We start from the raw sequence: 13001 nt of genomic DNA, 5'->3' as shown, positions 1-13001 counted from the left end.
TAATAAGGCACAACAGCAGGTCTTTTAAAGTCAAAAACGCCTCTGTCTTGTATTTCAGAGTCAGCTAAAACATAGCTGGCATCAACGCAATATCTTTAACTCTTCCAAAAAAAAATTTGGTACAATGTTGCGCACAAAGCTAATTTTCCTCGGCCACACTAAAAAGTTGTAAGACAGCCAATTTTCTTACCATGTATTTTTTTCAGTTTATTTTTGGTAGTCGCTCTAGGTACTTTGTAGTATGCTGAATGCCGCGCATCAGGTCATTCGTTTTTAGTAGTAATGGCTCTCAAACATGCCTCTAAAACTCCCGGCTTTATAATTTACGTAGTTCCTCGTAACTTGGTTTCTCGAACATATTTACTCGGAATTGTGGACTGTTAAACAAAAAATGACTAAAAAAAATAAGTACCATATAATTAAAGTAGTTAGGTTATACCTTTAGTACCTCAAAAAAAAAAAAAAAAAGGCCAAGGGGATCTATCTCCCATCCTTCCCCCCCCCCGCCCCATAAATACTGCCGCTGGTTCCAATCATCATTTTTAAATGAACATATGCTATATTATTATTAATAAATCATTTATATCTGTTTCATTTCCGTATGAAATTTAGGTTCTATATGTAAATTTTGCTAGGGTATCAAACTTCCATTAGAATTTTATACCGGAAATGTAGCCGTGTAGATGTATTGTTGGCAATAAATATTATTGTTGATTATAAACCTAAAACTAACTCACTAGTATTCATAGCCCTTAACTTATTTTCATCTAAAAGCTAAAATATATTCTAATCACTTTTCCCTTGTATCAAAATTAAGTCAACATCCTACTATTTATTATAAATAATTCATTTAATATGGCATTTCTCCAGTATTGAAATCCAGATTCTAAATGTAAATTTTGCTAGGTTATCAAACTTTCATTAGAATTTATACTGGAGATATGCCATATGAATGAAATGTTAATAATAGGGTATGTATCTTGACCATATACTTAAATAAACCTAGGAGTATTCATAACCCTCAATATATTTCATTAAAAAGCTTAACAACAATCTACGCACATTTTTCAAGCACTAAATCAGCCTTATGAATGAGTAGATCATTATGAATATTTTCCTTGACTATAAACTTAAGCCCAACACAGGGAGTATTTATAGCCTTTAATGTACTAAACCCATTAGCTAAAAAGTATTATAAATATTTTTACGATAAATACGTTTTTTCTCAATCACAAACTATAACTAAACATACTTCTATTTATTTTATATCTTCTTGTCAGAGTTGTAAGTCAATAGAATCTAATTCTCTTATAACACAAATCTTTATATTTTTCTACGAAATTAGGCAACATTGAATTTAATTGACTCCCTGATACTATATAGAACAGTTTTTATGTCCACATACTATTGTACTATCATCTGTTTTTATCTATAACACTATCTTTATTTTTTTCTTGGAAATTGGGGAACATTGTATTGAAATACATAATTGTATTAATACTTATTTCAGTAGCAGCTAAAACTTCATACTTGGGTAATGATTGTAGGTTTTGAAATACCCTAAATGTATATTATATTATGTGGTTTCACCTCTTTCACAATCAAATATTTCTATATTATACCAGTACATTTTTTTTCAGTGACTATGATTTCCCCTGAATATATAAAGTCTACTAAGAGCCGTTCTTACAATGTCTAGAATTGTGGATTTAATAACACTATCTTAATTTTTTTCTTGAAATTATGAAACATTGTAGGTATTGAAATACATAATTGTATTAACACTTTGTTTTAGTAGCAGCTAAAACTACATACTCGCGTAAAGATTGTAGGATTTCATATACCCTATGTGAGAGGCAATTATATATTTAGCAGCTAAAATTACATATTCGTGTTAGTGGCCGGTGAGCCCCCTACCACGGCAAGATGGGTTCCGTCGAGGGGGTTTTTTTTGACGTTGTACTGGGGACAATAATCAGGTCTAGAAGTTTGTCTGCATCTTAGATCTGTATCATGTCCCAGTGCCAAGCTACTTCGATTTTGCCAATAGAATCTGCTGAATCGTCAATTAATACAATCTTATGGTAGCTGACAACTTTCGTCAAACCTTTGCATTTCGTGTAAGTATGAGTCTTTTCTTTGGGAGAATACGAATACTTATAAGAATAAGGCACAACAGCAGGTCTTTTAAAGTCAAAACGCCTCTGTCTTGTATTTCAGAGTCAGTAAAAACATAGCTGGCATCAACGCATATCTTTAACATCTTCCAAAAAAAAATTTGGTACAATGTTGCGCACAAAGCTAATTTCCTCGGCCACACTAAAAGTTGTAAGACAGCCAATTTTCTTACCATGTATTTTTTTCAGTTTATTTTTGGTAGTCGCTCTAGGTACTTTGTAGTATGCTGATGCCGCGCATCAGGTCATTGTTTTAGTAGTAATGGCTTCTCAAACATGCCTCTAAAACTCCCGGCTTATAATTTACGTAGTTCCTCGTACTTGGTTTTCGAACAGATTTACTCGGAATTGTGGACTGTTAAACAAAAATGACAAAAAAAATTAAGTACCATATAATTAAAGTAGGTAGGTTAAACCTTTAGTACCTCAAAAAAAAAAAAAAAAAAGGCCAAGGGGGATCTATCTCCCATACCCCCCCCCCCCCCCCCCATAAATACGCCGCTGTTCCAATCATCATTTTTAAATGAACATATGCTATATAATTATTAATAAAACATTTATACTGTTTCATTTCCGTATGAAATTTAGGTTCTATATGTAAATTTTTGCTAGGGTATCAAACTTCCATTAGAATTTATACGGAAATGTAGCCGTGTAGATGTATTGTTGGGCAATGAAATATTATTGTTGATTATAAACCTAAAACTAACTCACTAGTATTCATAGCCCTTAACTTATTTCATCTAAAGCTAAAATATATTCTAATCACTTTTCCCTTGTATCAAAATTAAGTCAACATCCTACTATTTATTATAAATAATCTCATTTATATGGCATTTCTCCAGTATGAAATCCAGATTCTAAATGTAAATTTTGCTAGGTTATCAAACTTTCATTAGAATTTATACTGGAGATATGCCATATGAAATGAAATGTTAATAATAGGTATGTATCTTGACCATATACTTAAATAAACCTAGGAGTATTCATAACCCCTCAATATATTTCATAAAAAGCTTAACAACAATCTACGCACATTTTTCAAGCATAAATCAGCCTTATGAATGAGTAGATCATTATGAATATTTTCCTTGACTATAAACTTAAGCCCAACACAGGAGTATTTATAGCCTTTAATGTACTAGAACCCATTAGCTGAAAAGTATTATAAATATTTTTACGATAAATACGTTTTTCTCAATCACAAACTATAAACTAAACATACTTCTATTTATTTTATATCTTCTTGTAAGAGTTGTAAGTCAATAGAATCTAATTCTCTTATAACACAATCTTTTATTATGTTTTCTACGAAATTATGGCAACATTGAATTTAATTGACTCCCTGATACTATATAGAACAGTTTTATGTCCACATACTATTGTACTATCATCTGTTTTATCTTATAACACTATCTTTATTTTTTTCTTGGAAATTGGGGAACATTGTATTGAAATACATAATTGTATTAATACTTATTTCAGTAGCAGCTAAAACTTCATACTTGGGTAATGATTGTAGGTTTTGAAATACCCTAAATGTATATTATATTATGTGGTTTCACCTCTTTCACAATCAAATATTTCTTATTATTATCCAGTACATTTTTTTCAGTGACTATGATTTTCCCCTGAAATAAAGTATAAAGTCCTAGAGCCGTTCTTACAATGTCTAGAATATGTGGATTTTAATAACACTATCTTAATTTTTTTCTTTGAAATTATGAAACATTGTAGGTATTGAAATACATAATTGTATTAACACTTTGTTTTAGTAGCAGCTAAAACTACATACTCGCGTAAAGATTGTAGGATTTTCATATACCCTATGTGAGAGGCAATTATATATATTAGCAGCTAAAATTACATATTCGTGTTAGTGGCCGGTGAGACCCCCTACCACGGCAAGATGGGAATCCGTCGAGGGGGTTTTTTTTGACGTTGTACGGGGACAATAATCAGGTCTAGAAGTTTGTCTGCATCTAGATCTGTATCATGTCCCAGTGCCAAGCTACTTCGATTTTGTCCAATAGAATCTGCGAATCGTCAATTAATACAATCTTAGTGTAGCTGACAACTTTCGTCAAACCTTTTGCATTTCGTGTAAGTATGAGTCTTTTCTTTGGGAGAATACGAATACTTATAAGAATAAGGCACAACAGCAGGTCTTTAAAGTCAAACGCCTCTGTCTTGTATTTCAGAGTCAGTAAAAACATAGCTGGCATCAAACGCATATCTTTAACTCTTCCAAAAAAAAATTTGGTACAATGTTGCGCACAAAGCTAATTTCCTCGGCCACACTAAAAGTTGTAAGACAGCCAATTTTCTTACCATGTATTTTTTTCAGTTTATTTTTGGTAGTCGCTCTAGGTACTTTGTAGTATGCTGATGCCGCGCATCAGGTCATTGTTTTAGTAGTAATGGCTCTCAAACATGCCTCTAAAACTCTCCCGGCTTATAATTTACGTAGTTCCTCGTACTTGGTTTTCGAACATATTTACTCGGAATTGTGGACTGTTAAACAAAAAATGACAAAAAAAATTAAGTACCCTATATAATTAAAGTAGGTAGGTTATACCTTTAGTACCTCAAAAAAAAAAAAAAAAGGCCAAGGGGGATCTATCTCCCATACCCCCCCCCCCCCCACCCCCATAAATACGGCCGCTGTTCCAATCATCATTTTTAAATGAACATATGCTATATATTATTAATAAAACATTTATACTGTTTCATTTCCGTATGAAATTTAGGTTCTATATGTAAATTTTGCTAGGGTATCAAACTTCCATTAGAATTTATACGGAAATGTAGCCGTGTAGATGTATTGTTGGCAATAAATATTATTGTTGATTATAAACCTAAAACTAACTCACTAGTATTCATAGCCCTTAACTTATTTCATCTAAAAGCTAAAATATATTCTAATCACTTTTCCCTTGTATCAAAATTAAGTCAACATCCTACTATTTATTATAAATAATTCATTTATATGGCATTTCTCCAGTATGAAATCCAGATTCTAAATGTAAATTTTGCTAGGTTATCAAACTTTCATTAGAATTTATACTGGAGATATGCCATATGAATGAAATGTTAATAATAGGTATGTATCTTGACCATATACTTAAATAAACCTAGGAGTATTCATAACCCTCAATATATTTCATTAAAAAGCTTAACAACAATCTACGCACATTTTTCAAGCATAAATCAGCCTTATGAATGAGTAGATCATTATGAATATTTTCCTTGACTATAAACTTAAGCCCAACACAGGAGTATTTATAGCCTTTAATGTACTAAACCCATTAGCTAAAAAGTATTATAAATATTTTACGATAAATACGTTTTTCTCAATCACAAACTATAACTAAACATACTTCTATTTATTTTATATCTTCTTGTAAGAGTTGTAAGTCAATAGAATCTAATTCTCTTATAACACAATCTTTATATTTTTCTACGAAATTAGGCAACATTGAATTTAATTGACTCCCTGATACTATATAGAACAGTTTTATGTCCACATACTATTGTACTATCATCTGTTTTATCTTATAACACTATCTTTATTTTTTTCTTGGAAATTGGGGAACATTGTATTGAAATACATAATTGTATTAATACTTATTTCAGTAGCAGCTAAAACTTCATACTTGGGTAATGATTGTAAGTTTTGAAATACCCTAAATGTATATTATATTATGTGGTTTCACCTCTTTCACAATCAAATATTTCTATATTATACCAGTACATTTTTTTCAGTGACTATGATTTCCCCTGAATAAATAAAGTCTATTAAGAGCCGTTCTTACAATGTCTAGAATTGTGGATTTAATAACACTATCTTAATTTTTTTCTTTGAAATTATGAAACATTGTAGGTATTGAAATACATAATTGTATTAACACTTTGTTTTAGTAGCAGCTAAAACTACATACTCGCGTAAAGATTGTAGGATTTCATATACCCTATGTGAGAGGCAATTATATATTTAGCAGCTAAAATTACATATTTGTGTTAGTGGCCGGTGAGCCCCCCACCACGGCAAGATGGGTTCCGTCTATGGGGTTTTTATTGACGTTGTACGGGGACAATAATCAGGTCTAGAAGTTTGTCTGCATCTAGATCTGTATCATGTCCCAGTGCCAAGCTACTTCGATTTTGCCAATAGAATCTGCGAATCGTCAATTAATACAATCTTATGGTAGCTGACAACTTTCGTCAAACCTTTGCATTTCGTGTAAGTATGAGTCTTTTCTTTGGGGGAATACGAATACTTATAAGAATAAGGTACAACAGCAAGTCTTTTAAAGTCAAACGCCTCTGTCTTGTATTTCAGAATCAGTAAAAACATAGCTGGCATCAACGCATATCTTTAACTCTTCCAAAAAAAAAATTTGGTACAATGTTGCGCACAAAGCTAATTTCCTCGGCCACACTAAAAGTTGTAAGACAGCCAATTTTCTTACCATGTATTTTTTTCAGTTTATTTTTGGTAGTCGCTCTAGGTACTTTGTAGTATGCTGATGCCGCGCATCAGGTCATTGTTTTAGTAGTAATGGCTCTCAAACATGCCTCTAAAACTCCCGGCTTATAATTTACGTAGTTCCTCGTACTTGGTTTTCGAACATATTTACTCGGAATTGTGGACTGTTAAACAAAAATGACAAAAAAAATTAAGTACCATATAATTAAAGTAGGTAGGTTATACCTTTAGTACCTCAAAAAAAAAAAAAAAAAGGCCAAGGGGGATCTATCTCCCATACCCCCCCCCCCCCCCCCATAAATACGCCGCTGTTCCAATCATCATTTTTAAATGAACATATGCTATATATTATTAATAAAACATTTATACTGTTTCATTTCCGTATGAAATTTAGGTTCTATATGTAAATTTTGCTAGGGTATCAAACTTCCATTAGAATTTATACGGAAATGTAGCCGTGTAGATCATAGGCGTGCGCAGACTTTTTTCGCAGGGGATGCCAATATTTTTAAAAGTACCTAACCCAATACAAAAAAAATCACTCCCCAATAACTCTGTATATTATAAATAAAAAGGTGATAGTCAAAGAGCATGATTTATAATGTATCGAATCCAAAAATCAGAATCATCACAAATATATATACAAAACATAGTTTTTAATTATTATTTTTAATTATATATTTAACAATATTTATAAAGAAATTAAATAGTATTAGAGTTCTAATCTTCTCTCAAAAGGATGCAGATTCTTAAACTCGTCAATTACATCTTCGGGATTTATCTGCGATGCTAATTCTTGTTCAATGAAAATCATCATCATATCATCTAATCTCTCCTGCTTCATACGGCTTCTTAATTTCGTTTTTACCAAACTGAGTTTAGAAAAAGCTCTTTCGCATGAGCAGCTGGTAACTGGAATTGTTACAAAAAGTTTCAATGCCTTATGAATGTTTAAAAAGTTTTGACTTGTTGATAAGTTTTCCAACCATTGATAAATTGTTTTAGTTGATGTGCCTGGTATAAAATCTGGCATGGAACGTAGAAGACTTTGCTCGCCTTCTAATTCATCATTATTGAGTGAAAATGTTTGAGATAGCAAATCAATATCAAACTGTTCAGCTTTCAGTTGTATTAAGCGGCCTATTGAACTAATAATATTTAAAGTTTCCTGGTTGAAACGATTTTCAAGACCGTTGCACATATCATCTAACACAGTAAAGAATACACAGTATTTCATTTCACTTTTTTTATCTATGTGTGTATGCTGTGTTTTGTTATTTTCTATTTTTGTAGAAACCTTTCTATTTTTGACACATGGTATATCAATTTCAAATTCACTACAAACTTTAAGAACATTATCATAAAGTGTAGAATATTTATCATCGTTGTTTCTTAACTCACCTAAAGATTTTTTTAAAGCATTAACAATAGATACTGCTCCCAATAAATCCAAGTTGGGAGCTTGTAACTGAGCACTGACAATTTGAATTTGAATTAAAATAGGTTTCAACATATAAAGTGCAAAAATAAAATTGAAACTCTTCATTTGATAAAGAATACCATTAGCTTTTGCTCTTACCTCTGAATATTTAGTGTTATTGGCAATTTCTTGAAGACACTGAATAACAGATGAATAGTTATTTTCAACAGCTGTGACAGCCTCAGCACGACATGCCCATCTGGTTGTTGAAAGCGTCTTAAGAGTTTTCAATTTAGAATTTGTTTCTTGAACAATTTTTTCAAAAACAGCGTGCCTCGTTGGACTTCCTTCAATGAAACTGTATATAAGTTGAACACAGCCAAAAAAATCAAATATAATCCGGTTCTTATTCCCTAAGCTATCAACCAAGGTTAAATTTAAGCAATGGCCATAACAGTGAACATACAATGCGCATGGATTAATTTCCTTGACTTTGGCCTGTACACTGTTAAATTTTCCAGACATAGCTGAGGCTCCATCAAAACATACAGCTATGACTGATTTCCAATTAATATTAAACTGAGCAATTTTGTTTGATAAACTATTAAATATAGTATTGGCATCTACTGCAGTCAAACGTTGGATGCCAATAAACTGTTCAACAGGTTTACATGCTTCGTCATCAAAGTAGCGTATAACCACAGACATCTGTTCGTGATGTCCCACATCGCTAGTCTCATCAGCCATTATCGTAACAAGACGGTTACTTACTTTTTTTTCAATACAACGTTTCATTACATTATTAATAGAAGCCAATAAATCATTTTGTATATGATTGCTTATATACTTGGCATTTTGTGGCCCTTTTTGTAAATGTGTTTGTAATGTTGAATCATATTTTTTCAATATGTCCACAATATCTAAAAATAAACCTTTACACACATGGGAATCATTTTCAAAGTGTCCACGAAATGGTTTGCCACTTTTAGCTAAACACAATGTTATGTCTATCAATCTATGCAGGATGCTTCGATTGTATAACCTCTGTTTTTCTCTTTCACTTATGGCCAGCTCTCTAGATTCATCCAAGGTGACGTCAATTGGTTTTGAACTCAAAAAATTGTGATACGCTGTCATGGTGAAATTATGGGTTTTTGAATTTTGGTGTTTTTTAAATTTTGTAGTAGCAGAACTCCAATTTTGAAAACCTTTTTTTGTAAAAGCTAAATCTATCTGCCCAACATTTAACCCAGAAGCTGTGTTAAACATTCGGCACACAAAACAAAATGCTCTATCAAGTTTCAAACTATATTCTAGCCAGCTAAAATCATCATACCAGGCGCTTTGGAAACTTCGAGCTCTATTACCGAATTGTGTCCTGGGATACATTTTTAATTTTGGCTGGAATGGCCCTTTATGTATTCTCTGTTTTCGCTCTAATCGATAAGTTGGTGCTGTATTATCTGTATTCGCTGGATCTTCAGGGTCACAATCATAATGGTCACATACTGAGTCTAATAATTATTTAAAGATACAGAATACTGTATTATTATATTAAAATAGAAAAAGATGAAAAGTAAAATACTTGTTAATTTATATGTACCTAATATAATACAATCATGCAACATCCTTGTCAAATATACTATGCTAAATAAAAGACAGCAACACAAATAGGTAGGTACTAGGTACTTATAAAAATGTTTACTTTATTTCATTTTGATAAATATGTACATGTTACTATGTTAGGTAATGATATTGAAATTTGAAATGCATCATGATAAATGCAAAAAAAGTTTAACATTATTAAAACTTTTAAACTTTGTTAAAAGTTCAAATAAAACTTACCTACTATAAGCAAAAATATGTCAGGTTAAAGTCATATTAAAACTCAAGCGTAAAAATTACTCACCTACAAAAAAAAATGTATGTCTTGCAATTTCACTGATTAAATAATAGATACCTTATAAACTATAATTTATTTATTATATTAACTCTTACAGAGCAACACAAAAAAAATAAACAACACAATTTTTTTAAGTTATATACAAAATATTTAATTACAACATTTAACATCAATGTTATTAAATAAATACATATTAGACAATAGACAGGTACTAAGTTACTACTAACTAATATGTTAATATACAGCCATACAGGCCACAGGGTATTTCACAATATAAGACATTTATGAAACAAAATCATTAGGAATTAGGATATACATATTACATAATATATTATAAGTTATAAATTAAATATTTAACTAGAGACAATGCATCTATAAATACAGTCTAGAACTGAACATAAACATTAGGTAATACAAGGTTAGGTTAGGCTAATAAAATGAATATTATTAATTCATAAGTTAAATAAAACATTATTAAAATAATTGTAAATAAATACCTAACAGCTCATGTACAGTAATTTTTTCGGATTCTACCACTGTTTGACTACACTGTTCTAATGTTACTGGATCATCTGGATCATTGTCACCTAAATTAATAAAATGAATATTATTAATTCATAAGTTAAATAAAACAGCTTACATAATATGTATAGACTGTGGATATGTGGATTATATTATATTAAAGTACTAATATAATTAATATAAACTTACCGGAATTTCGTTTTGATGTGTTTGGCATAAAAAACTCATGCAAAGTTTTCAATTTTTTACTTTTAGCTGCCATGATTATTGTGTGTTAGAATAATGACAGAATAACGTTTTTTTTATAAAATTCTGTGGTGTAATGTCATGATGAGAATGTTGATAATGTTAATAGTGACAATGAGAATATGAGATATGATTAAATATATGCCCATGATAAAAGAACATTATTTTATCATGTATATGCCTATATCGCGGACCGTGGTAACCGTGGTCGTTTGTGAACACGATTTAAGATAATGTAAAAATAATAATTCACATAATCAAGCTATTATGCCAACATCATGGTTATGGTATCTACTATCAGCTATTATCTATAGAAAATATGAGCATCATTCGCAATCTAATTGATATTAGATATCATTTAAACTCTAAACATTTTTGTAAGTAAAAATAAAAATATTTTGGTCAAAAACCAAAATGTTTTAAATTTTGATCAAAATATTTACAACCATAAACTATGATAAAGATGACCTCCGCAGGGGATGCCATGGCATACCCGGCATCCCCCGTGCGCACGCCTATGGTGTAGATGTATTGTTGGCAATAAATATTATTGTTGATTATAAACCTAAAACTAACTCACTAGTATTCATAGCCCTTAACTTATTTCATCTAAAAGCTAAAATATATTCTAATCACTTTTCCCTTGTATCAAAATTAAGTCAACATCCTACTATTTATTATAAATAATTCATTTATATGGCATTTCTCCAGTATGAAATCCAGATTCTAAATGTAAATTTTGCTAGGTTCTCAATCTTTCATTAGAATTTATACTGGAGATATGCCATATGAATGAAATGTTAATAATAGGTATGTATCTTGACCATATACTTAAATAAACCTAGGAGTATTCATAACCCTCAATATATTTCATTAAAAAGCTTAACAACAATCTACGCACATTTTTCAAGCATAAATCAGCCTTATGAATGAGTAGATCATTATGAATATTTTCCTTGACTATAAACTTAAGCCCAACACAGGAGTATTTATAGCCTTTAATGTACTAAACCCATTAGCTGAAAAGTATTATAAATATTTTACGATAAATACGTTTTTCTCAATCACAAACTATAACTAAACATACTTCTATTTATTTTATATCTTCTTGTAAGAGTTGTAAGTCAATAGAATCTAATTCTCTTATAACACAATCTTTATATTTTTCTACGAAATTAGGCAACATTGAATTTAATTGACTCCCTGATACTATATAGAACAGTTTTATGTCCACATACTATTGTACTATCATCTGTTTTATCTTATAACACTATCTTTATTTTTTTCTTGGAAATTGGGGAACATTGTATTGAAATACATAATTGTATTAATACTTATTTCAGTAGCAGCTAAAACTTCATACTTGGGTAATGATTGTAGGTTTTGAAATACCCTAAATGTATATTATATTATGTGGTTTCACCTCTTTCACAATCAAATATTTCTATATTATACCAGTACATTTTTTTCAGTGACTATGATTTCCCCTGAATATATAAAGTCTACTAAGAGCCGTTCTTACAATGTCTAGAATTGTGGATTTAATAACACTATCTTAATTTTTTTCTTTGAAATTATGAAACATTGTAGGTATTGAAATACATAATTGTATTAACACTTTGTTTTAGTAGCAGCTAAAACTACATACTCGCGTAAAGATTGTAGGATTTCATATACCCTATGTGAGAGGCAATTATATATTTAGCAGCTAAAATTACATATTCGTGTTAGTGGCCGGTGAGCCCCCTACCACGGCAAGATGGGTTCCGTCGAGGGGGTTTTTTTTGACGTTGTACGGGGACAATAATCAGGTCTAGAAGTTTGTCTGCATCTAGATCTGTATCATGTCCCAGTGCCAAGCTACTTCGATTTTGCCAATAGAATCTGCGAATCGTCAATTAATACAATCTTATGGTAGCTGACAACTTTCGTCAAACCTTTGCATTTCGTGTAAGTATGAGTCTTTTCTTTGGGAGAATACGAATACTTATAAGAATAAGGCACAACAGCAGGTCTTTTAAAGTCAAACGCCTCTGTCTTGTATTTCAGAGTCAGTAAAAACATAGCTGGCATCAACGCATATCTTTAACTCTTCCAAAAAAAAATTTGGTACAATGTTGCGCACAAAGCTAATTTCCTCGGCCACACTAAAAGTTGTAAGACAGCCAATTTTCTTACCATGTATTTTTTTCAGTTTATTTTTGGTAGTCGCTCTAGGTACTTTGTAGTATGCTGATGCCGCGC

General features: G+C 31.0%; 1 protein-coding gene and 1 long non-coding RNA gene across 2 annotated transcripts; both read right to left on the bottom strand.

Annotated features, from left to right (window-relative positions):
- Nucleotides 1–7378: 7378 nt before the first annotated feature.
- LOC132933596 (zinc finger MYM-type protein 1-like) lies at nt 7379–9920 on the bottom strand. Its single transcript, XM_060999862.1, has one exon. It carries the CDS (start codon nt 9473–9475, stop codon nt 7379–7381), a length of 2097 nt encoding a protein of 698 aa, XP_060855845.1. The 5' UTR covers nt 9476–9920.
- A 123-nt stretch (nt 9921–10043) lies between these two features.
- On the bottom strand, nt 10044–10855 carry LOC132933597 (uncharacterized). The gene is made up of 2 exons (XR_009662908.1): nt 10701–10855; nt 10044–10576 (listed from the first exon to the last, which is right to left on the bottom strand). It is a non-coding gene; the product is annotated as an uncharacterized LOC132933597 (long non-coding RNA).
- Nucleotides 10856–13001: the final 2146 nt, after the last annotated feature.

Source organism: Metopolophium dirhodum, chromosome 1, assembly GCF_019925205.1.
Source record: "Metopolophium dirhodum isolate CAU chromosome 1, ASM1992520v1, whole genome shotgun sequence".
Lineage (NCBI taxonomy): Eukaryota > Metazoa > Arthropoda > Insecta > Hemiptera > Aphididae > Metopolophium > Metopolophium dirhodum.
The sequence above is the reverse complement of the archived record's forward strand: the minus strand, read 5'-3'. Positions and strand labels throughout refer to the sequence as shown.